At 37.8% G+C, this 25,820-nt stretch overlaps 2 protein-coding genes and 1 long non-coding RNA gene across 4 annotated transcripts in view; 2 read left to right on the top strand and 1 right to left on the bottom strand.

Annotated features, from left to right (window-relative positions):
• snx25 (sorting nexin 25) overlaps window positions 1-15,061 on the top strand; it is a 107,426-nt gene extending 92,365 nt beyond the window's left edge. Inside the window, 6 exon segments of the mRNA XM_052089067.1 lie at window positions 157-318; window positions 1,165-1,282; window positions 4,234-4,300; window positions 6,643-6,824; window positions 8,861-8,961; window positions 14,473-15,061. Of these exon segments, the coding sequence (XP_051945027.1) occupies window positions 157-318; window positions 1,165-1,282; window positions 4,234-4,300; window positions 6,643-6,824; window positions 8,861-8,961; window positions 14,473-14,538 (696 nt within the window). The 3' untranslated portion in view covers window positions 14,539-15,061.
• A 285-nt stretch (window positions 15,062-15,346) lies between these two features.
• Window positions 15,347-25,189, bottom strand: lrp2bp (LRP2 binding protein). Of its 2 annotated transcripts, none has more exons than XM_052155111.1 (8): window positions 24,666-25,189; window positions 24,378-24,487; window positions 22,424-22,537; window positions 20,706-20,848; window positions 20,434-20,539; window positions 18,924-19,147; window positions 16,957-17,122; window positions 15,347-15,721 (listed from the first exon to the last, which is right to left on the bottom strand). In XM_052155111.1, the coding sequence occupies exons 1-8, from the start codon at window positions 24,790-24,792 to the stop codon at window positions 15,656-15,658; spliced, it is 1,056 nt and encodes a 351-aa protein (XP_052011071.1). In that variant the 5' UTR covers window positions 24,793-25,189; the 3' UTR covers window positions 15,347-15,655. The 2 variants fall into 2 exon arrangements, with proteins under 2 accessions (XP_052011071.1, XP_052011074.1); XM_052155114.1 differs by having other exon boundaries at window positions 15,348-15,721; window positions 24,378-24,484.
• Window positions 15,942-20,343, top strand: LOC127663510 (uncharacterized). Its single transcript, XR_007972986.1, has 3 exons — window positions 15,942-16,438; window positions 16,996-17,128; window positions 19,028-20,343. It is a non-coding gene; the product is annotated as an uncharacterized LOC127663510 (long non-coding RNA).
• Window positions 25,190-25,820: the final 631 nt, after the last annotated feature.

The raw sequence follows: 25,820 nt of genomic DNA, 5'->3' as shown, positions 1-25,820 counted from the left end.
AGAAGTATACATCGGTCTGAAGTCCTTCCTAACAAACATCACAGACCAATTTCTGTTAGTATCTAAGTGTTGCCATCAATGTCTTATTTGATGCTGGACTGTGTTTTTGAGAACATTCATGAAGTTTTATTGTATCTGCGTATGTTTTGTCCACAGAAAGTGCTGACAGACGAGTGCATGTGTCAGAGCGAGGCTCTATATGCGTTTCTCAGTTCTTCACCAGAACATCTGAAAGTCATTGACATCCAGAAGAAATCCTCATTTTCTCTTGCATCCTTCCTGGAGAGACTGCCAGGCGACTTCTTCTCACACCAGGAGGTACACACACACACAGACACACACACAGTTTTTATCATAATGGTGAATTTTCCTTTGACCTGAAAATGAAAATTCTCTCATCATTTACTCACCCTCATGCCATCCCAGATGTGTATGACTTTATTTCATCTGTAGAACACACATTAAGATTTTTAGAAGAATATTTCAGCTCTGTAGGTCCATACAATACAAGGGAATGGTGACTTCTTTTTTTTTTTTTTTTTATAAGTAAAAAGGATTTAAATATTGATCTGTTTCTCCCTCACACATATCATATCACTTCTGAAGACATAAAGTATACCACTGGAGTCATATGGATTACTTTTATGCTCACTTAGTGCTTTTTGGAGCTTAAAAGTTGTGGTCACCATTCACATGCATTTTGTGAAAACAAATCTTCATTTGTGTTCTGCTGAAGAAAGTCATACACATCTGGGATGGCATGAGGGTGAGTAAATGATGAGAGAATTTTCATTTTTGGGTGAACTATCCCTTTAAACTCATATGTGCTCTACTATATCCCACCTCTCAACCTAACCCTTACAGATACCGTTTGGCATTTTTAGATTTTTACGAAGACCTGATTTAGCCGTTTTCCTCATGGGGACCGCATTGTAGCTAATATTTGTTTTTACTATCATTGTGGGGTCCTCTCGTTGACCATGTTTTTCATTCTATGATAATAATGTGTATTATACCCTAACCTTAAACCGAACCCTCTCAGAACTCTGTTGACATGATTCATTTGAAGCAAAACATGATTTTGCTTACTTAGGAGCTATTTATTAGTGAGGAGCACTTCAAATGCCAGTTTTTTACATGACCAGTGTGTAATGTGTGTGTCAGGATGAAGCTGAGGATGACAGTGATCTCTCAGACTACGGTGATGAGATGGACGGAAGAAAAGACGCGCTGGCAGAGCCCTGCTTCATGCTGATTGGAGAGATATTTGAACTCAGGGGCAGTGAGTACAAGTGTGTGTGGGAGAGTGTGTGTGTCTGTGTGTGTGTGTGTGTCTGTGTGTGTGTGTGTGTGTGTGTGTGTTGCTATTTCGTTTAGTTTGGAGTGCAGTTTGAATTTAGAAATGTATTTGATTTAAGCTTTTTGTTTTTTAAATAAATTATTTAATTTTCAATGCAAAATTCACTAAAGCAATAATATTAACCGATCCCTCAGCCCTGAGGTTTCCGATGTAATTGGATATACAGGTCCTTCTCAAAAAATTAGCATATTGTGATAAAGGTCATTATTTTCCATAATGTCATGATAAAAATTAAACTTTCATATATTTTAGATTCATTGCACACCAACTGAAATATTTCAGGTCTTTTATTGTTTTAATACTGATGATTTTGGCATACAGCTCATGAAAACCCAAAATTCCTATCTCAAAAAATTAGCATATTTCATCCGACCACTAAAATAAGTGTTTTTAATACCAAAAAAAAGTCAACCTTCAAATAATTATGTTCAGTTATGCACTCAATACTTGGTCGGGAATCCTTTTGCAGAAATGACTGCTTCAATGCGGCGTGGCATGGAGGCAATCAGCCTGTGGCACTGCTGAGGTGTTATGGAGGCCCAGGATGCTTCGATAGCGGCCTTAAGCTCATCCAGAGTGTTGGGTCTTGCGCCTCTCAACTTTCTCTTCACAATATCCCACAGATTCTCTATGGGGTTCAGGTCAGGAGAGTTGGCAGGCCAATTGAGCACAGTAATACCATGGTCAGTAAACCATTTACCAGTGGTTTTGGCACTGTGAGCAGGTGCCAGGTCGTGCTGAAAAATGAAATCTTCATCTCCATAAAGCTTTTCAGCAGATGGAAGCATGAAGTGCTCCAAAATCTCCTGATAGCTAGCTGCATTGACCCTGCCCTTGATATAAAACAGTGGACCAACACCAGCAGCTGACATGGCACCCCAGACCATCACTGACTGTGGGTACTTGACACTGGACTTCAGGCATTTTGGCATTTCCTTCTCCCCAGTCTTCCTCCAGACTCTGGCACCTTGATTTCGAATGACATGCAAAATTTGCTTTCATCCGAAAAAGTACTTTGGACCACTGAGCAACAGTCCAGTGCTGCTTCTCTGTAGCCCAGGTCAGGCGCTTCTGCCGCTGTTTCTGGTTCAAAAGTGGCTTGACCTGGGGAATGCGGGGATGTTTCTACTCCAGACTCAGTCCACTGCTTCCGCAGGTCCCCCAAGGTCTGGAATCGGTCCTTCTCCACAATCTTCCTCAGGGTCCGGTCACCTCTTCTCGTTGTGCAGCGTTTTTTGCCACACTTTTTCCTTCCCACAGACTTCCCACTGAGGTGCCTTGATACAGCACTCTGGGAACAGCCTATTTGTTCAGAAATGTCTTTCTGTGTCTTACCCTCTTGCTTGAGGGTGTCAATGATGGCCTTCTGGACAGCAGTCAGGTCGGCAGTCTTACCCATGTTTGCGGTTTTGAGTAATGAAACAGGCTGGGAGTTTTTAAAAGCCTCAGGAATCTTTTGCAGGTGTTTAGAGTTAATTAGTTGATTCAGATGATTAGGTTAATAGCTCGTTTAGAGACCCTTTTCATGATATGCTAATTTTTTGAGATAGGAATTTTGGGTTTTCATGAGCTGTATGCCAAAATCATCAGTATTAAAACAATAAAAGACCTGAAATATTTCAGTTGGTGTGCAATGAATCTAAAATATATGAAAGTTTAATTTTTATCATTACATTATGGAAAATAATTACCTTTATCACAATATGCTAATTTTTTGAGAAGGACCTGTATATTGCGAAGGAGGGAACTAAACGAATTTATTCACACATGATATATTTTCCTGAATAAGGAAATACCCGACCGGTACGGAGAATGCACGGATGAAACTTCTTTACCAGAGAGATGTTCACAACTGTTGTAAAGCCATCTTTCAAAAAGTTGAACAGCACATTTTAAATGCACTTAATTTTTTCCAGTTTAATTTGAACTATTAGTTAAAATAAATACAAAATAAACTGAAAATTATCCCATAGTACCACATAGCGTCCAACCAGCGACAAGTGAGTTTTGTTTTTGTTTTGTTTTTTTACCAAATTATCGCATAAAGTAGCATTTAGGAACCAGTATCGAAGTCAAGATATCGGTATTGATATTGCAATATTTGAACGATACCCAGCCCTCGTGTGGGTGATAAAATTGCTCTTATTCTGTCCTCATAACTGTCACACTGTAACCCATAGTGATGAATGTGTGTAGTGTGATTGTGGGTGTGAACCTTGTAACAGTGTGACTACTGTAACGCACAGTGACCATTTCTCGTAAAGGGAAACCTCACATGCTCGCTTGTAGCTACTCTTTAAAATACTCTCTAATGCATTTTTAATACATTTCAAACTCAAACCTTGAAATTTACACCAGACGTGCTGCAGACGCTGTGCATTTAAAACGCCATGAAATCATAATGGGGACTTTTGTGGCTTTAGTCCACGTTTATTGGCCAGTTACAAACCAGTGAACTCCTACAGGTGACAAAAGAAACTTAAAATGTACTTTCTTTGTCTTCCAAACATATCAAATGCTCTCTTCAATGAGAATGTCCCTCAAACTGTCTAGCTTCATAGTTCACAGCTGTGTTGGAAACGATAGAGTATTGGCTTTTTAAAAGGAAGGGAAGAGATGAGCCTTTAAGTTCCATCCCAACTTCCTGTTTCAATAGGAAATACATCAACACAGGAAAGAAAACTGCCCTGTTTCAGTGCACTGCAAGCACTTAAGCCAGTTTATTTGACCACTTCTAATGATAGTTAGTCAGAAGCTGTCCTGCAAGAAAAAAGTACAAAAACGCTTGTTCTCAGGTCACATGACACTCAAATGCATCAGTCCTGTGAACGGTGTGTGACGTTTCTGATTTTGTTGTCTTTTTCTCTCTGCAGTGTTTAAATGGGTGCGGAAGACACTAATTGCACTAGTTCAAGTCACATTTGGACGGACTATTAACAAGTAAGCATCAGTTGATGAATAAAATGTATACAAAATACCTCCTAGGACCCCAAGGACTTGATCGTGATAATGTCTGATACATTATCCTGTTGTAGATGCTCACATGAATACAGTCATAGTTATACAGTACTTTAATGCTAGTAATATAGGATAATATGGATATATCATATATAAAATATATCATATATCCATCTGTGCAGTGCCGCTCCATCGCAACTATCTCCAGTGCTACAGCAAAATAAATAGATTTGCTTCTTTTGAGAGCTTGCCATCTGACTTGAAAGTAACAAGTTAAAAAAGGGTGTATAACATGAATAAACAGCAAAACATCATGCTATTCTTTTGCGTTGTGTTTGCTGGGTGCACTCTAAAACAAACATAAGCGCCACTAATGTTGTCAGATTTGTGAACAAATGAGGGAAAGTAATTTGAGCAGAGATGGAGCAAGTAATTACATTTTGATGAATGGTTGTGAAAATAATTGTGCGCTGATGCATTGTGCACAATAAGATCAGGAACATGATTGTAGTACTGTAAATGGGTTCTGTATTGATTGACCGTTAACTTGTAGACCACATAAAGTAACTAGTGATATTGTTGGATTTCTAGTCGAGCTCTGAAAAGAGTAAACAAAACAAGTTCTTTCAATCAACGGAAGTGCTTAGTTGGCCGAGGAGCGGAGTATTTTGACAAGGTCTTGACTTTGGGCACGACACCAGACATTCAAGCAGGACGCCGTTTCACTGTCTGGAACTGGATTCATTTTCATGCTGTAATTCACACGGACATGTATGATTTATCACAGTCAGATTGTCAAGGGAAGGTTTCCTTGGGTGAAATTGGCTGAGACACAGAGTGGTTTGTGGAAGAGCTGGCTCATTTTTTATTGTGAGATTGTGACTGGTCTAGAGGACACGCACACACAGACGGTCACTTTGCAGGAGGCCTTTATGTGCTTGTGTCATAGTTCAGTTGAGATGAATTATCTGCTTCTCATGGACACTTCAAACTTGTTTCACATGGTAAAGAGAGACTGTCTCTTTAAGACACAATTTACTTGCTTTGTTCCTGGTCTCACTGTGCAACTGTAATTTTTCTCTTTATTATTGTTATTGTCCTATTGGATAATGTTAACCAATAGTGAAATACTTTCAGAAGGGGAGTAGTTCTACACAGTTCACTGCAAAGTCACATTCAGATCTGACTGGTAACAGTGTTGGCCATAACATATACTGTGTATATACTACTTATCCATGCAATGATCTAATCAGCCAAACATGTGGCAGTAGTGTAATGTATGAAATCATGCAGATACAGGTCAGGAGCTTCGGTTAATGTTCACGTCAACCATCAGAATGGGGAAAAATGTGATCTCATTGAATTACACAGTGGCATAATTGTTGGTGCCAGATGGGCTGGTATTTCTGTAACTGCTGATCTCTAGGGATTTTCACACACAACAGTCTCTAGAGGTTACTCCGTGTTCAATGTGTTGTATGTTCAGAAATGCTTTTCTGTATAGCACTGTTGTAACGTGTGGTTATTTGGGTTACTGTCACCTTCCTATCTGCTTGGACTAGTCTGGCCATTCTCCTCTGACCTCTGTTATTAACAAAACCATTTTCGTTCACAGAACTGCCACTCACTGGATGTTTTTTTGTTTTTCGCATAATTCTCTTTACACTCTAGAGACTGTTTTGTGTGAAAATCCCAGGAGATCAGCAGTTACAGAAATACTAAAATGGGGGTCTGGGAAGCTCAGCAAGTTTTGACGCTGACTATCACACCTGGAGTCGCTAGTTCAAATCCAGGGCGTGCTGAGTGACTCCAGACAGGTCTCCTAAGCAACCAAATTGGTCCGGTTGCTAGGGATGGTAGAGTACATGGTGTAACCTCCTCGTGGTCCCTATAATGTGGTTCTCACTCTCGGTAGTGTGTGTGGTGAGTTGTGCGTGGACGCCATAAAGAATAGCGTGGGCCTCCACATGCGCTACATCTCCGTGGTAATGCGCAACGTGCACGTGCTTCATGGTCTTGAGATTGATGGTCTCAGATGCGGAGGCAACTGAGATTCATCCTCCACCACCCAGATTGAGGCGAGTCACTACGCCACCACGAGGACTTACAGCGCATTGTGAATTGGGCTTTCCAAAATTGGGGAGAAAATGTAAAAAATAAAAATAAATATTCAAACCAGCCCATCAGGCACCAACAATCATGCCACAGTCTAAATCACTGATATCACATATTCACATGAATAAGTAGATGTACAGGTGTGCAGTACCCAATAGAGTGGCTGGTGTGTGTACATGGTAACTCTGTCTCTGTTCTTTTCTTTGCAGGCAAATCAGAGACACTGTAAACTGGATTTTCAGTGAGCAGATGTTGGTTAACTACATTAATATATTCCGGGACACGTTTTGGCCCAACGGGAAATTGGCACCTCATAACAAAACCCGCTCAGAAAGTGAACGCAAGGAAACGAAGGAGAGAGCACAACAGAAGCTTCTAGATAACATCCCAGGTGAGCGAGCTAGATAACACAGCTTTTACAGGGGTTTGGCATTATGGTAACTCCCTAACAGATGAGATTTTATTGGGAATGCTCAACATTACATTGTTCAACGTGCAAACCTACAGTATGAACAAATGTGGTGTAAACTGAGGATCTGCTTTTGGACTGATTGGTAAGGCAAGCATCACTATTACTATTGCTCATGATGAGGCTTATGGATTTGAACAAACGAAGAACCCCGAGTATTACACTTTTTTCGTCTTTGTAAAAAAATTGACAGAAAACATTTTCACAGAATAAATATTAAAATTGAATTTAATGTTAACATAAATAATATTTTTATAATGGATTGTCTTAGTTTAATATTGAAAGTCTATGTTTGGGACAACACTAAAACAGTCAAATCTGTTGATAAAAGACATTTGAGAAGTACCAAAAAGAAATGATGAGGTCCTGGTAAACGGTTCCAAATGTAGTTTTAATGTGACCTCCTTTGGACCAAAAAAATAATTTAAAAAAAAAAAAAAATATATATATATATATATATATATATATATATATATATATATATATATATGTATGTATGTATATGTCCCAGGTGTTAATTTTGATTAAAGTGAACAGATTTAACCTTTTTTTTTTTTTTTGGGGGCAAATTTGTGAAAGGGTCAGCTCCCTTTTGATCTTTATGTTTTTGAAACTCATTAAAATTGAGCATTGTTTTATTGTAACAATAATAATAGGAATGTTAAGAAATTATTATAAAAAATATATTATTATTGCATAATAATTATTATCATTATTATTAATCAATAATAACAGTTTTTTTTGTAGTTGAGTTTACAACAGTCTTTTAATGCAGTGAGATGTTTTCCATTTCTGTCCTCAGAAAACGCGCTGTCATGTCATTTTCATTTGTATAGAAAAATGTAGCTTCCAAAATGTGAAATGACACAAATTTGCAATTAAAGTGAATCTGGAGCGCTTTAAATAAAATGTGATTTGCGCATGTTAACACACCGATCAGAACATAGAGCACATCTTTGTCTCAGTGCTCGTGAGAGAGAAAATGTGTGTGTGTCGAGCACAGAACACAAACGGAACACAGAACTGCTCTTAAACCACTGAAAACACTTGTGATTTTAACATTGCACTACACACTACAGACAAAACAGCTGCGCACATAAGCGCAGCTCAGCAGGCAGTGTGTTCAGACTGCGTGTTTGTTTAATCAAATAGTGCCCTCGTGTTTGATAATCACACTGGGATGTATCACGATATTGATGTTATTTCGATTAATCAGCTCTAGGTGTGATATTTCTTTTCTAAGCAGTCCAGTTTTCAAACCAATCCAAATAGAACTGTATAAACACCTTAGCAACCACATAGCAACCCCCTGGCAACCACCCACAGCACCCTGGCATTGTGACGGTGCGTTTTGGATAGGAAAGCACCACTGACATTTACTTCTGGTGTACACATCTACAGTACCATTTGTAAATATCACATTGTATAAATAAATGTAGCTCTATCTTAAATGAAGATAATAAAGGATTGTGCTGATTCAGTCACCCTGAGAATGTGTGTGAATGTTAAAGATTATTGAAGATGTGCACTGAACTGTAAAGCTGTTCGTGTTTAAAGATTCATGGCTGCCTGCATGATGCTTTTTAATTAGAGCTGGACACTTAAACCTGTCTGAGTTCACAGAGTGCTGGATAATACAGTTGAAGTCCAGAGCTCTCAGAAGCACACACTACAACAGCACAAGTGAAACAGTGAAAGCTTTATCTCATTTAATTGATGGTCTCAATCTTAAGTGTGCTTTACCCATGATACATGTTTAAAACACTTGTTAATACTGTTGTACTTTTCGATGCTGTTAGTTAATATAATTTCCCAGTGGTTGTATTTTTATTATTTTATTTTTTTATTCTGTCACTAGCCAGATTGTATACTCTTGAGTGGTGGTACATGATGCTGGACTTTTCAGTAAGTTTTACGGTCACAGTCCTCTTCATTGCCGTGATGTTTTTGTCATTCAGATGCACTTCAGAATCTGGTGGGGCAGCAGAATGCGAGATATGGGATCATCAAGATCTTCAATGCACTTCAGGAGGCCAGTGCCAACAGACATCTCCTCTACGTATGTCACAATTTGTTTCATTACAAACATTGTTTGCAGTGTGGGTGTAGTAAACTGAAAGTAGCGACACTACTAATTTAACTACATTTGTATTTCTGCTGTTTTCACATTAGTGTAGCTTTTCCAGAAACAAGCGAGGTATTCCTCAATTTCACGGTAGTCGGTGCGCAAGTGTCGATCACTATAGAAACCGCAATGTCCTCCGATATTTTAAACAGCACCCATTGTGTAATTAAGTCTGTTGTGTTTCTCAGCTGTGATGAGCCATAATGCTGAAGTTGTTGGTTTAAAGCTGTTTAAAGATATTTCCTAGCTTAGCAGTAGTAATACAAGCGATCATGAAGAGCTGTGTTATGTAAACACTAGCTGATGTGGATTCACTTCACGTCACCTAACTGGCTCGTATTACACACAAAAATGATCTTTTGCCACCACCTGCTGGCTTACATATGTAACGTCAAAAGAAAAGACAAACCATAGCTCGTAACAGATCTGCACTGCTCTTACACTTTAGTTTAGGTCCTAGTTTAGGATGACGAACACAAGCAGAGTGATACACACACAGTGAAGAGTCGGAGTGCTGATGGTGTCAAACCATTATTGCTCATGGAATATCTCTCGTCCGTGTGTATATGTATGCATGTATGTATATATATATATATATGATATAATATTAGGTGATTTTGCAATCAGAATTGCGTAGTTGGCTACTTTTTCTTAGTAGCTTGTAGCAAAATACTTTTTAATAATAGTAGCTTAATTCTATCAGAGACAGTTTAGCAGAAACGGATTACTAGTATTAAAATCACAAGTTGGAGAGTGTTTATTCTTGAGGGGAAAGTTTCCTCAAATAAAAAATCCTGTCATTATTTACTCAGCCTCATGCTAATCACAAGTGAATGTACATGCAGATCTTTTCCACATACCAAGAGCATGAAGGATTGGGACGGTATGGTTATTGGTATTCGATACAGTGAGGTTCATGATTCAATATAACACATGACAAAGTACGACAGAAAATTGGGTTTATTTTTCTAAATAAGTTCTTATAAAAATGAAGTTATTTTATTACACAATATAAATGCTCAATGTTAAAAAAATAACAGTTTCCCATATACCTTTTACTAGAAGAAAAGATCACAAACAAATAAGCTTTAAAAATAGTGGATTACATTCAGGCTGATCAGGTGCAGAACAAGTAATAGAACTGAACAGAAACAATTATGTGAAAGTGTTTGTCTGTCATCATTATTATAACTTTTTAAAAATAAAACAAATATATACATTCTATCAAATAATATTAGAATATGAAATTGTATAGTGAATATAATAATGATTTGAGCTGTCACTGTTTGAAATAGTGTGTACAATTTACAAGTAATAACATCAAGTTTACATTCATTTGTATAACAAGCGCTATAAAGGTACTGTCACTTTAAGAGCATCTCACAGACTCGCAGATGTTTCTGTTCATTTATTAAGGAGAGAGACGTTTTTTTGCACATCCGTGTTATTTGAGATTAGATAAAACAAATATCAGTTCTTACTTTTTTATCTGACAGTAAAGAACCAAGAGGATATTAAGACACATTATTTAATGAAAGTGGAGTGTGTGAATGTGATCTTTGAAGACACATTACATGGAAGAAATGGTCAGATTTAATCTTGTGCACTTTTCATCAAATCAAGGCAGTTTTCCAGGTATTCCAGTACTTACATTTCTAAGAGCTAAATTCAAGCACTTTAACAACCTTGTGTGAACCCTGTAAACACTGTAGAAAAAGGTGCAGTAGGAGTAAATTGAAGCAATGGAGAGATTATGATGTTTGAAGGCTCAATTTATTTGAGCCGTCACATGGACAGAAAACAGTGTTGCTGTTTTGAATTTTGAAATATCGAGTTGTGCCTCAATATGGTTCATCGTTTTTGTTCCTATTGTTCCTTTTGTTCCATTCCTATTCAGTTACCATGTGCTGTATGGCTCTAAAAATTATCATAATTGATCCCAAAAAATCATAATAGTAGCCATACTACTATTGAGCTATATTTCAAGTCTTCTGAAGCCATAAGATAGCTTTGTGTGAGGAACTGATTCAAAATGAAGTTATTATTCACTGAAAATCTTTGCCTGTACTGTAGCTCTCATATCTCATTCGCCTGTATTAAATGTGGCACATCTCATTTTCGAGAATCCCAAGAACCAATAATAGTGCAACATGTCTTTACATGTGACGCTTGGAAATGTGCATGTACGAAGGCGATTTTGAGAGCTATGGCGGAGGCAAAGAATTTCTGAAAATAACACCTTAAATTTGTTCTGAAAATGAACGTGTTAAATCTGTCACATGCCTACTGAAGACTTGTTATTGAGGGCTCGATTTATTTCGTGCTTCAATTCTGGGAGCTGGACAGAGAACAAGGAACATTTAGCAAGGACATTTCTCTTCTCATATATCCATGGAAGAAAGTCATACGGGTTCAGAACAACACCCGTGTAAATGATCAAATGAATAAGGCAGTGTGTGGTTTTGAATATGTAGAGTTTTTTCTTTCCTCTGATGTGAGCGACCGTTAAAGCAGAGTTTATTATTCTCATTTCTGCTTTCCGAGGTAAACACACACTCCTTTATGCCTGAATGGAAAGTGAGAATTGGAAAACAGGTGATGGTACTTTACTATTCAGAAGCTGTGAATGGCAGGTTGTTACTCAAGTAAATAGCAATAACATTTTATTCACTGTTCATTTGAATATGAGATTGATCCTATTTACTGTCTTAATAAATGGCCCTGGACTTATTGTGCACATTTAATTGGTGAACATTACTCCAACATAAATAGATAAATGTTTTTCTCTGTTCAATCTTTCATTGAAAAGTCATATGTTTTTCTTCTGTCACGCAGTCTGTTGTGTAATGTTAACGTTATCTTATAGCAATATATCTGTTAAGACATTCAGGTCAGACTCCATCCTGTTATGGAGAACACACTTTTCACAATCGAATCAATTCCAATGGATTAAATCAAGTCCTGCCCAACAATTGTTTTAGTCCTGTATTACTTGGAAACGTGTCACATTATGGAAGTAAAATGCATTGAAAATACCTTTTTCAATTTAATTTAAAGCTCCATTTATCATTATAAATTCATTAAAAAAATTATGTTATTAGTGATTATATAGGGCAGCACTGTATTGATGTTCATTATTCTAACCCATCATGGTCAGGGTTTGTTCAAGACCTCTAACGCTAACTAATAAACTCTTGCAATCCAAATAATTCCGCCTGAACCGCTGAACATATAGATTAGTTCAAACTTTATTTGTAGGTAATTTCAGCCTCAGGCATGATATTAATTTGTATTTTTTTGAAAATCTCTCAGATTTACATTGATAGCTCTTACTGGAACTGACACAACCTTTTCAAGAAAATGACTTGCACATTTCAGGTTAGAGGTCCTGTGTGAACGCAACCTGAAAATACTGGTAAATTTTGCTCTGGCAATTTCTCTTAATCTGAAGTATCATTACCTTTACATTCCCATACTGATGGGCTGTGTGAACAACACATGTGGTACATTTACCAGTAAAGGCAACCCAACGATTTCCCTGTAATTTACCTGGTTGAATGTGTGAACGGGGCTAATGACATCATCTCTGATAATATTTGTGAACTTTGTGGAATTGAGTCTTCTTGCTTCTATTTGGATAATGATTTGTGATTGGTCTTCCTTGCATGCATTGAACTATTTATAGCTGTCTTTAAACTACAGCTGTGGCCAAAAGTATTGGCAGTGACATACATTTAGTGTTTCGCAAAGTTTTCTGCTTCAGTTGTTGTGGTGTTGATTCACATTGTTTCTAGATCTTTGTGCAGAGTGATCAGATGCATTTTAAATAATTTCAAAAAGCTTCTATCACAAAAAAACTAATTTCACTGTTTTTTGGCCCTGGAACAAAATGACCAGCTAACATCATTTCACTAATCATATCAGCAGCACCTGGGAAAGTGTGAATGAGTACTAGTCAGGTGAAATCACTCTATCATTCTGACTGGATTATAAGAGCAGACTGATTGCTATAAAAGGAGGGAAGAAGTGCTTCCAATCATGGTGTTCTTATTAGCAATGGTTACCTCTAAATAAAGACGTGCCGCCATCATCGCTTTGCATCAAAATGGTCTCACATGCAAGCAAATTGCTGCAAAGAATATTGCACTCGAAAGAACCATTTACCGGATCGTCAAGAACTTCAAGGAGAGAGGTTCAACTGCAGTGAAGAAGGCTTCAGGACGTCCCAGAGTGTCCAGCAAGCACCAGGACCGTCTCCTCATGAGGAGTCAGTTATGGAATCGTGTCACCACCAGTGCAGAGCTCAATATTGGCAGCAGGTTGGTGTGAGTGCATCTGCACGCACAGTGAGGTGGAGACTTTTGGACAATGGCCTGGTGTCAAGAAGGGCATCAAAGAAGCCACTTCTCTCCAAGAATAACATCAAGGACAGACTGAAATTCTGCAGGAAGTACAAGGATTGGACAGCAGAAGACTAGTGCAAAGATATTTTATCTGAAGCCCCTTCCGACTGTTTGGGACATCTGGAAAATCAATAGTCCAGAGAAGAAAAGGTGATCGCTACCATGAGTCCTGTGTCGTACCAACAGTGAAGCATCCTGAGACCATATATGTGTTGCTTTTCATCCAAGGGAGTGGGCTCTCTCACAATTCTGCCATGAATAAAGAATGCTATCAAAACGACCCAGGAATAATTTGGTGATGATCCGTGTATTTTCCAGCATGATGGAGCACCTTGTCACAAGGTAAGAGTTATAATGAAGTGGCTCAGAGATCATTACATTGACAGTTTGGATGAGTGGCCAGGCAACTCCCTGGATCTTAATCCCATAGAGCACCTGTGGTCAAGGCGAGTGGACAAACAGAAGCCCACAAATTGCGATAAAATCCGAGCACTAATAAGGCAAGAATGGATCATCATCAGTCAGGATTTGGCCCAGAAGGTTCCAGGTTATGAAGAACAAGAATCAACACTGTAAATATTGACTCTTTGCATATATTAAATGTTTTTGCCAATAAAAGCCTTTAAAACTCATGAAATGCTTCTCATTGTTTTCCAGTATACCATAGAAACATGTGAAAAAATTATCTACAAAACTGAAGCAGCAAACTTTGCAAAACACAAGATTTATGTCACTGCCAATACTTTTGGCCCTGGCTGTACACATTGACAATATTTTGATTCACATGTGTTGAGTGTCATGATGATGGTGAATCAAAGCCTATAACCTAAACTTATATACAACTTTTCCTTCAGGAAATGCAAATCGAATTGCTTTTAACATTTGTCCTTAGTGTACACAGTTAATTGTTATTGTATGAGATGGTTGTACTATAGTGCCCTCTTATGGTGGAATGGAGAAGCTGGAGCTAATATATAGTTTGATCCTTGTAAATGAAATATGGGTTAATTCACCTCTCATTCGGTTGTATTTCTTTTTTCAGATTTTGTTTGAGTTGCTTCTTAAAGAACTATACCCTGAGCTGAGCGTCGAGGCCACACAAGCCTGAACAACATCACACACAGCAGAAGATTGCTCCTGTCTCTCTAATGTGATGGAAAGATGCTTTTGAGGTTTTCCCCCATTGTTTAATTTCCAAAACACTTTGTAGAGCTGGATCTAGGAAGCGCCACAGCTTTAGAAACGACATGAGTATGTTTGTGTATTAATCTGTTCTTGTGTTTTTCTCACTTGGGAAGAACAGGCCAGCTCACTGCCAGCTGCCATGCTCTGATTCTCTTTCTCTCTTTCTTCTGAGGGTTTTTATTTGGCTTGGTGTGCTCTATAATGTGAAGAACAGCGGAATGAGTGTTATATATCTGTAAAAACAATCTCCCTATTGTGATCATTATGAAGGCTTTTAATCGTGCAATATGTCATGTACAGTTATTGTGAAGGTTTGGTTTGTGATATTATTGTTATTTTTAACAAAAATAGACTAGAGCATTTATAAGCAATAAATTGCAAAAGACTTGCTGTGTGTCATGTCTTCAATATACTGTTACAATTGTTTAAACTCCACTGAGAAGAGTTACACCAGTGAAGATTTGAGTGCTAATAATTGGTAAATGATCCCAATAACACTTTTTCCTCCTTGAGAGTGACACTTTTATTTTTCACTACATTTTATATTTAATCTATGATGCAATATTATATGATTTATAAATGTTTAAGTGTGGCTAAAGTATCTAAATACTTTTTGGGGCTACTCGATCTTTTCTCATTATGGTAATGCTATTTTTATTCCTCCACATTACAGTAAGATACAAACAATCACAATTTCATAAAAATAGACCTAATTTATGCATAATTTCATTTCTATTTTTTCCTTCTGATTTTGGGAGGCGATAGGATCTGGACACATCATTATAGTTCGTTTGTGATATTCTCCCAAAGGGAAGTGAAGTTTGAATTTCTTATGATGCAAACACATACCCATGTATTACATTTCTGATTAAATGAAAAAAACCTTTTATTCATTAGCGTCAAAGTCAGGACAGGGATTGTAATGACACATCACCCTAATTGAAAGTCTTATTGTGTCCTGTTAGTGAGTTCAGTTTAACACAGACTGTATCCAGCATGAACTTTACTAATGAGAGAAATTGTACGATTGATGTTTTTGTTTACGTCCTGTTAAATGCAATGTCCATTTGCAGCTCCTTGCACATCACTGGATCTAACTCTGCAGCCTGACAAAACAGAACAGAGAGAACACAAACTTCGTTTCATTTGATAAACCAAAAAAATATGATTGTGCACACAAATTAACAAGTCGCGAGCAGAAATAACAAAAAAAAAGATCTGTACACACGCGCGAGTTACTGCACACGCGCGTGCGCAGATCTGTACAGGCGGAGCTGAAATCTTTACGCACACAAGTCAATTTTGACACTCAGGGGCGGGGCCCAATCCTTTCTGCTATTGGCTGCTGACCAAATCCTGACTTCAAAAGAGAAAAACGTAATTTAATAGCGATTACACATCTAATAACATTAGCGTAAGTGAACAGAGAAGGTGCAAGGTGCAAGGCCCAATGTGAAAGTTGTGAGGCGATCGATTGTGTTCCGTGACTGCTACCGGGTCCTTGAATAGGCCTAATGTACAACGTTCGCGTTAGGGCACCCGGTGGAGTTTCTGGTTACCTCTCGGGAGCTGGTGCCCTACGCAGACTGCATACTTTGCGTATAGGAAGCGGTGGTACTGCTCATAATACATCAGGACCGCTGTAGCCAAGTAAGGTAAATTTCCTTCAGTGTACACTCACGAGACGAAGACGAGGCTGAATCCAGCTTCTAATTCAGTAATAACTTATATACTGAAAACTTTTTGGAAAGATATATTTTCAATGTTTGTCAGCTGAAGGATCAAAACCAATGGAAACAACAGTAAAACCCACGAAATACATTGTAAGTCCATCCCCTCACAACCTCATTTTTATTTCCATCAAAATATAAATATGGTGCTGAGTTCCATTGCTGCGTTTACGTTTGTCAGTAGATTTTCAGAAACTGTGTGAGTCTAAGTGTGTTGTACTGCAGTCAGGCTGAGAGATGTCAGCTCATTCTGGCCAAGAATCGCCCACTTATACAAGAAGAGACCGTAAAGCGACCATCCGAAGTTTGATTTGCTTTACTTGTCATTTAAGTGGGTTCCCACAATAAAAAGAATGGCGTGGAAAAAAATTAAATAAAGTGTCAACTCTCTGCAAACAGTTGTTCAATAAACATAAAATGTGTATAGACTTCTTCCACAGAATTTCTGTCTATCCAAATGTAACAAGTGCTGATTATTTCACAGACTCAGTGCAGCACACCAAACAGTGCAGTTCTGCTTGCGGCAATCTAGTGTTGTCTAGAGTCCCACTAACCTGGAACATTTGTAATTCATCATCATTTGAATTGTTTTTCGAGGTGAGTGACAGTACCTGTTTGAAGTATCTTCGTGCTGTCTTTCTGTTCTGCAGGACGCCTTGGCCCATCTGAAGGCAGTGTGCGTAGTAGAACATGGCTATGCTGATACCCTTCCTGATATACTCCTCCAGACAGTCTGTGTGTCGCGCTAAAGCACTGATGTCCTTGTATTTGCACACTCTGCAGGTCAATCCATTTAAATACAGTAAACAGAACAGTGTTCCTTAATTCTGTCTGACTAGACCCAACAATTTCTGGATAATATAATAATAACAATATTTTATGTATAGGTGGTAACACTCTTTTGTTGAGGGGTTAAAAAAGGTTTCAGTTATGACATAACTGGGGGCCTGGGTAACTCAACGCTGACCATCACACCTGGAGTCCCAAGTTCGAATCCAGAGTGTGCTGTGTAACTCCAGCCAGGTCTTCTAAGCAATCAAATTGGCCCGGTTGCTAGGGAGAGTATAGTCACATGGGGTAACCTCCTTGTGGTGGTGATTAGTGGTTCTCGCTCTCAATGGGGCGTGTGGTGAGTTGTGCGTGGATCGTGGAGAGTAGCATGATCCTCCACATGCTGTGAGTCTCTGCTGTGTCATGCACAACGAGTCATGTGATAAGATGCGCAGATTGACGGTCTCAGAAGCAGAGGCAACTGAGACTTGTTCTCTGCCACCCAGATTAAGGTGTGATAATGCGCCACTACGAGGACCTACTAAGTAGTGGGCATTCCAAATTGGGAGAAAAGAGGATAAAATATAAATAATGACTAATAATTAGTTTACGAATGCATAGATATAAAATAATAATAATAATAATAAATACAAATCGTATTTATATAGAAAGTTTACTTCCATGCAATAACTGTCAAATATTGAGTCATTTTACCTCATGTAATAAATGCTTGACACTTATTGAACATTATTAAACTATGAAAATGTTCCTTTAACAATGTAATGCATAATAGTCTATTTTTTTGCTACATTGCGGAATAAATCATGAATTAGGGTATTAGGGTGAATTTGAGGGTGAATTTTATTAATTTAAGGATGAACAAGTAACTTTATTAAGCAATTATGACATGTACAATATGTTAAAATCTTCCCTTTATAAATACTTTTTTATTCATATTGTTATAACTGCATATCAGTGATTTAAATGTAAATGACTTATTAGTTATTAATAAAACCTTTTATAAACCCTTAACAAAAGGGAACATTAATGTAAAGTGTTAGTGTATAGATGTTATTAGCCCACATTGCGGCTTGATCTAATGATGGTTTGATCACATTTAGATTTTAACTCCATTTTAAACTAGAAAGGCAAAGTTTGTTAAGATTAAAGACGTTTTGAGAAAGACATTTCAAGGTTGTATAGGCCTTGAATACATTATATCTATACAACATTGAGAGGATGGATGGACGGATGACAGATATATAGATGGATGGATGGATGAATGGATAGACAAATGAAAGATGTATGTATGGAAGGAAGGATGGATAGACGGATGACAGATATGGGACGTGGTGGCTCAGTGGTTAAGGCTCTGGGTTACTGACTGAAAGGTTAGGGGTTCAAGCCCCAGCACCGCCAAGATACCACTGTTGGGCCCTTGAGCAAAGCCCTTGACCCTATCTGCTCCAGGGGCGCTGTTTCATGGCTGCCCCTGCTCTGACCCCAGCTTAGTTGGGATATGTGAAAATAGCTGCATTTCATTGGCTCATATGACAATAAAGTTGAATATTAAAATCTATGAATGGATAGACAGATGACAGATGGAAGGATTGATAGACGGATGATAGATTGACAGATGAATCGATAGACAGATGTATTGATGGATGAATGGATAGACAGATGTCATCTATAGATAGACAGATGACAGATGAAAAGCTATTTTGAAAAACTCAAGTTTGTACAGTTGTGTCTAGTCAATATAACAACTTGTATCCTTTAAACTGTTTGAAGACACAATCTGTTGTACCTCTCCGCTAGGGCAGCTGATCTTGTGTACAGCTTCCTATGGTAGTAACAGGCTGTCAGGTGGCCTTGTGCGTACACGTTTCCTCTCTCTGCTGCCTCCTTTAGACAGAACAGAGCAGCATCTGGATCCCTCTGCACTCCATGGCCATACAGATACATCACACCCAGAGCACCCTGAGACTCCAGACTACCATTTCCACAGGCATCGGAGTGCCAAAGGAATGCCTGAGGACCACAAACACACATTCAGTGACAGTTTTACTGAAGAAGAAGGCTTTTGAAAAGAATTGTCCACAAACAAGCCCCACTTCTCATGACTCTCATGTCAGAATCGACTAGATAATAGCCACTTTCACAAATGAAGCCTGCTAAATTGCAGTAAAATTGTGAACAAATCAGAACTTCTGAACAAATATTTTAAGTGAATGAATCAATTTGTTTTACCTCATTTCTTGTTTTTCTGACATCTCTCCCTTTCGAAGCCAATGAGCTCTAGTTTGAAGCATGAGACTTTTTGGTGGCTTTTTATGCCTGTAAAGACTGATTATAGCACTAGCCAATTGCATTCATTGGTTTAACTAGTACACACTTTGAGATGATAGATTGAACCAGTCTGTCATCTTGTTCATGAACGAACTGAATATACTAGTACACTTGTTCACGAATGACGAACATGATGAATCAGTCATCATGATAAATGGTCTGCAATTATATAGCACTTTTTTAACCTTAACGGTTTTCAAAGTGCTACACTGTGACTCATTCACACACACACACACACACACACACACACACACACACACACACCAATGACGGCAGAGCTGACTTGCAAGGAGCTAGCCTGCCATTGGAAGCAACTTGGGGTTCAGTGTCTTGCCCTAGGACACTTTGGCATGTGGAGTCATGTGGGCCAGGAATCGAACCGCCAACCCTGCGATTAGTGGACAACCCGCTCTACCACCTGAGCCACAGCCGCCCCATAAGCTCTCATGAACGACGATCTGCTGACCGGGCTGGACTAATTATAAATATAAGTGAGTGATGACTACACATTACACTGACAAATGGACGTTATTGAAACTGCAGAGCTAAAGTGCTTTGTGGAATCGTAGAGATAATTAGACTTGTTCCGATTGTGAATGACTGCTTTTTGTTCAATGCAATAACTTAAAGATGGTAATTTGCAGCCACATACAGGCGCAAAGATGTAACTTGCAGAATTGGTCAATGAATGAATCAATGCACAAATCTGAACAAATATTTTTGGTGAATGGATTCCAAAGACTCGTGTCACTGAAATGAATCAAAATCATCACCACTAATTAAAATATTGAAGCCCTAACCCCAATTTGTACAATAACTTTGTGTTGGCTTTGTCATGTCACCATCATGAGACACTAAACAAGTGCAATGAAGAGAAAGATTCTTGTCTTAGACATTTAAGTAACTTAAGTAACAAGTAAATGCTGCAGTTAATAATGCATGATGATGATTTGAGTGATATCATGGACCTTTTTGAGATTGAGAGTTTCAGGTCTGCAGTAGAACATGCCCAGAGCGGATTGAGCTTTCACACTTGCGTTTGGGTTTCCATCATCAGCTGCCAGAAGCCACAGCCTATGACACAAGTTAACACACAATATATGAGAGTGATTGCTGCTCTTTAATCTTCAAACAAGCTCTAAATTTGACATGTTCGTCTGAAAGATGTGTATTTTAACATTTTGTTAATAAAAGTCTGCTGTCTGTCTAAATTGAAACCGTCTGTTCAACACGGACTCACCGCTCTGCCTCAGTACTGGACGTTTGGACACCAAATCCCTCCAGATACGCCCTGCCCAGGTTATACAGTGCTGCGTATTTGATAGAGCCCACTTCAGGGGAATCCCACAATGCAACTTTTCTCATGTACTCAATTGCCTTGCTCTATAAAGGTAATGGTTGACACATAATTATTTCTTCTTTCAAAATGAGAGAGTGGAAAACTGTTCATATTTTTTGATAATTTATTTACACACAAAGCCTTTGATTTGAATTGATTCTGCAATATAATGGTAGCTATAAAAAAAACGTCTATAAACATGGCATTTGTGAGATCACAACTTTAGTGAGCATAAAAGAGTGCAACAGTCTTTTTCTGGAAGTAATAATCCCATTTACTTTCTCCACAGGTTAAACGATAACTTATAAAACCTTTAAATAAGGACTTACCATGAGTTTCCAGGTTGTTAATCGATTAAACATTCTTCTGTTGAAGCCATCAATCTATGTTATTTCAAATAAATGTATTATTGATCGTGTTTAATAGTGTAATTTCTGGAGAAGTACTACACTAACCGTGAATCCTGAATGGAAACGATCGACCAATCAGTGAATCGGCCAACAAAGTGCGCCACAAGAGCACTGCAGCGACCACCCACTCCCATGATGCAATCAAGTCACTCTCCCTACTCTCTCAAACTACTTTATATATTTGCAAATATCTGAATATTTTGCGACAGAATAAAAACAAAACGTATATTATTATAATTTACTTTAAATCAATAGTTTTCCAATATTCCGTGATTTTTTTTTTATTCGACTATGTCATGGGATCGTAGTTCATTCCTTCAATAAAGACATTAAGGTTTTGTTCATGGCTTAGAAAGCTTTTATTAAGACTTTTATGTAATCTTTATGGAACAAAATAAATGGGAAAAATACTTCCGGAACCATGATGGCGGAAAAATTTGTCAGGCACTGTTGCACTCTATTGCAGCTGTGATGCTCACAGTGATTAAGGAATTAAAGGGATAGTTTACCCAAGAATTAAATTCTCTTATATATATATATATATATATATATATATATATATATATATATACATTTTTTTCTTTTTTCTTTCCCTGCCCAGTAAGTGGCGATATGCACGGATAATGTGAATGGCAAAAACAAAAGAAGAAAGTGAAATTGGAGATTTATAGTAAAAAAGGACTTATTATATTGATCTGATTATATGCTTTTTGAACCTTCAAAGTTTTGGTCACCATTATTTGCATATTAAGGACATATTAAAACCAACAGAGCTCAAATATTCTTCAAAACATTTGTGTTCTGCGGAAGCAAGAAAATCATACACATCTTGAATGACATTAGGGCAAGTAAATCCTGAGAGTATTTTAATTTTTGTGTGAACTTTCCCTTTAACTGGTGACCAGCACAAAACAGCAACAATGGCTCAACCAATGGTGTGAGATTGGGGCGGGCCATCGTTTTTCTGACCAATGGCAGACAGGGGGAGTGTTTGGGAAACCTGTTTGAAATTGTCATTATTTCAGAGTGTAAACTGACAACAACGAAGCTTTGATTGTGCAAAAGTCCAATATTGGCAAGGCGACATCTGAAAAATGTTCATGTTCATAAAGCATTTAAAACAATAATACATAGCTGTGATGACAACCTTTCAGTGAACCCCTTTGTAAATCTGGTATTAGTAATATCATAATACAAAAAGGCACTCACAAGGTCTTCTTTGGTTCCAAGGCCATCATAGTAAATGACAGCCAGTTGATATAGAGCTCTGGGATCTTGATCTCTAATGCTATCAAAGATCATCTCAGCTTCTGCATAGCGACCCTGAATCTCATGACAATGAATAATATTAACTCACGTCTACAATGACAGTGTATCAATCTGCTGTCTGACTGTGCCCAAAATGGTAAAACAAGCTTTTAATAGTCTCTCCCCACAACAAATCACTGGTCAGGAAAATTGCAACAATTAACAAATGCACTTCTGTGCCACCATTTGCTCATGTACTTTTGCTGCAGTGAAATATTTGGGGAAAAAACTGCAAACAGGGAAATTCACTACTACGGTCTTCTTGTATGCAAAGGTAAAATAATGATACAAAGTAAAATGTTTGATATAAAATTCTAAATAACACATGTCTGTGTCGAGGGCGACAATTACAGTTGTTTACTGCAACAACACTTGAAACCAGTGATTGGCAATGCTTAGCAGAATAGAAAGACATTTTCGATTTATGGATTCTCATAGGTTTACTTCACATATCTTTAGAAAAGATTGGATTGTCATTCAGTTTTCCTCTAAATAATGCAATCTGAATTGCAAGAACGCTATTAAACTCTCATTCAGTGTGCTACATATATATAGAGAGAGAGAGTGGCACACATAGAAGAGAGTTATTACATGATAGCTGGATCATTTTTCTGTTGAGTTTAGATTAGCAAATTCTACTATGGATTAGATCATATATTTTGCATCAAAAGAGTGGTTGTGAGATGGCATTGCCAGCTTTTGAACCTATATGTTACAAAAATGTATGATTGTTAGTGAAAGATAGTAGCTTAAATGCTCCATGCTTTCTTCACATCAATACCTCATATTGAGAAAGAGGCCACAGAAGGGTCAGAATGGCACTATTTTTTCTGCCTAGTGCCCCCAGAGTCCCTAGAATCACCTCTGGTCCCAAGGTAAAGGAGTGAGAAAATCAGCTTGAGAAAAATCGAAATATCATGCAGGGATTGCTGTCAGAAACCACACAGCTGGTGTGTATCAGCCCAACTGTAGAGTACAAGAGTACAAGACCCTAAAGGCAGCTACCAAGAGAATAGGTCAATGCTTTGAAACGACAGGTGACGTTGCCAGAATGAATCTGGAAGGCCCAAAGCCTCTTCATGCAGGAATGACCACCTGCTGAAATGTACAGTTCTCAAAGACAGGAAAAACTGCCAGCAGAATTCAAGACCTCAGAAAACAAGACTCTTTCCAGAAGAAGAATAAGCAGAAGGTTATCTGATGCAGGTTCTGTGTCTAGAAGATGTGTAAAAAAGCCATCAAAGACAGAATGACGTTTTTGGCAGAATATGGAAAGTTTGATTGAGTTGAGTTGTCTGGAATAATGAAACACGATTTGAGTTGCATGGTGATGCTCCAGAGAGGTGTCTTCGGTCGGTGAGAAATACAATAGTCAATGCTTCTCTACCACAGTGAAGCATGGAGGAAGAGGTGCATCAGTTAATCACAATGAATGCATCAGTGTACAGGAGAATATTGCAGAAAAGCTCGTTTCCCACAATTCAAAAGCTGTTTTCTAAAGAGGAATGATCAGATGTTATTTTGGTCCTGCCCAAACGGAGAAATCTACCAAGAAGTGGGCACATGTTCTGGCCTGGTCAGAGACCAGATTTGAGCCCTATCAACACCGAGTGGAACAACATTGACTCGTCTTTATGTAAAAAGCTGTCTGCAAGTTTACCCACAAGCCAGTTAAAGAAATCAAAGGGAACAACTACCACATACTACAATAAGTTAATTTAGATATCGTTCAATTTTTGCTAATGTCCTGAATAGTGATTTGTGGTTAAGACTGTTAAAAGCGGAATGTTTTGCCATTTTGGGTTAGGCCAATATTTTTTGGCCCAGGAGTGGATAGTGAATGCTTTAGTGTTACCTCTTCATAGTATAACTGTCCTAGGAGGAATGCGGCTTGTGAGTCGCCTCTTTCTGCTTTCTCTTTCAGCAGACTCACCGTCTTCTCCACGGACTCAGCACTGAACTCTGCTTTAGATCACACTCAAATCAAGTTAACAGATTTATGTCATTTACATTAATGCATATACGAATGTTGCGTTAAATGAAACATTGATAGATTCAGCAGAAGACATTCTCCCACACAAAAAAACGTTTCTTATTTTAAGTATATATTAAGCAAACGCTGTATAAATGTGCCCGTCATCACCTGATTTCTCGTCAAGTCTCAGCTCTTCTCTGATATCTTGATAAATGTCAGTTGTTGTTTTGAGGATCTTCGGACATGTGAATGTCTCCGGGGATTCGTCTTGTGAGTTTTGTTCAGTACAGTCCATGATGTCGCTCACAATCACTGCTTACACACTGTTTCTCGAAGATTTCATATTACGACTCTAGTAGTTTACGTTGATGAATTCTTACTTTGGGGCTTTCTCTTTTAATCCATTTTGTAACAGAAAACATTTGACGTTGCCACAAAGTAAAGAGAACACGTCATAACACCAAACGTTACCTTGACAACCGCTTGAGTCACTTTTGCTTTTCATTTGACTTTTCCTCATGGTATATAATCTACAATGTAAAGGTGGTGTCCGATTACAAAATCGATTTCTCCAGATCATCTTTTAAAATCATATCTATAGTAAACACTTTTGTTTTTAAAGGAGTATTCCGGGTTCAATACAAGTTAAGCTCAATCGACAGCATTTGTGGCACAATGTTGACTACAACAAAACATTATTTCCACTCGTCCCTCCTTTTCTTTAACAAAAAAGCAAAAATGGAGGTTATATTGAGGCACTGACAATGGAAATTAATGGGGGAAAAATTTGGAGGGTTTAAAGTCAGAAATGTGAAGCTTATAATAATAATAAGAAGAAGAAGAAGAAGAATAAAAAGCGCTCGCATTAATTCTTCTGTTAAAGTAATGTATTATTTGAACTGAAACGTGTTTACATTTTAATTTTACTGTCATTTTAGAGTTTTCGGGTTTGTTGACATTACATCGTCATGAATACTTTTGAAACAGTGAATATTTTTAACTTAGAAAATTGCCCCCCATTCAATTCCATTGTATACTCAAACATTTGTTTTTGGCTATTTTTAAGATGTATCCATTTCAATTGAATAACAAATTTCCATCCAATTTAATTGCCTAATCTTTAACTAAATAAAATGTACAAATCTTACAAAATGCAAGTTTTATTAATTACATTTTCTTCAAGACTATTCAATTCATTTAGATGGAAATTTGTTATTCAATTGAAATGGATAGGCCTACATCTTAAAAATAGGCTAAAAAGTGCCTCACTGTCACACATATTTCTTATTTTTATTTTTTTAAAGCGAAAGAGGGACGAGCCAA

Source organism: Xyrauchen texanus, chromosome 23 (assembly GCF_025860055.1).
Source record: "Xyrauchen texanus isolate HMW12.3.18 chromosome 23, RBS_HiC_50CHRs, whole genome shotgun sequence".
Taxonomy (NCBI): Eukaryota; Metazoa; Chordata; class Actinopteri; order Cypriniformes; family Catostomidae; genus Xyrauchen; species Xyrauchen texanus.
The sequence above is the reverse complement of the archived record's forward strand: the minus strand, read 5'-3'. Positions and strand labels throughout refer to the sequence as shown.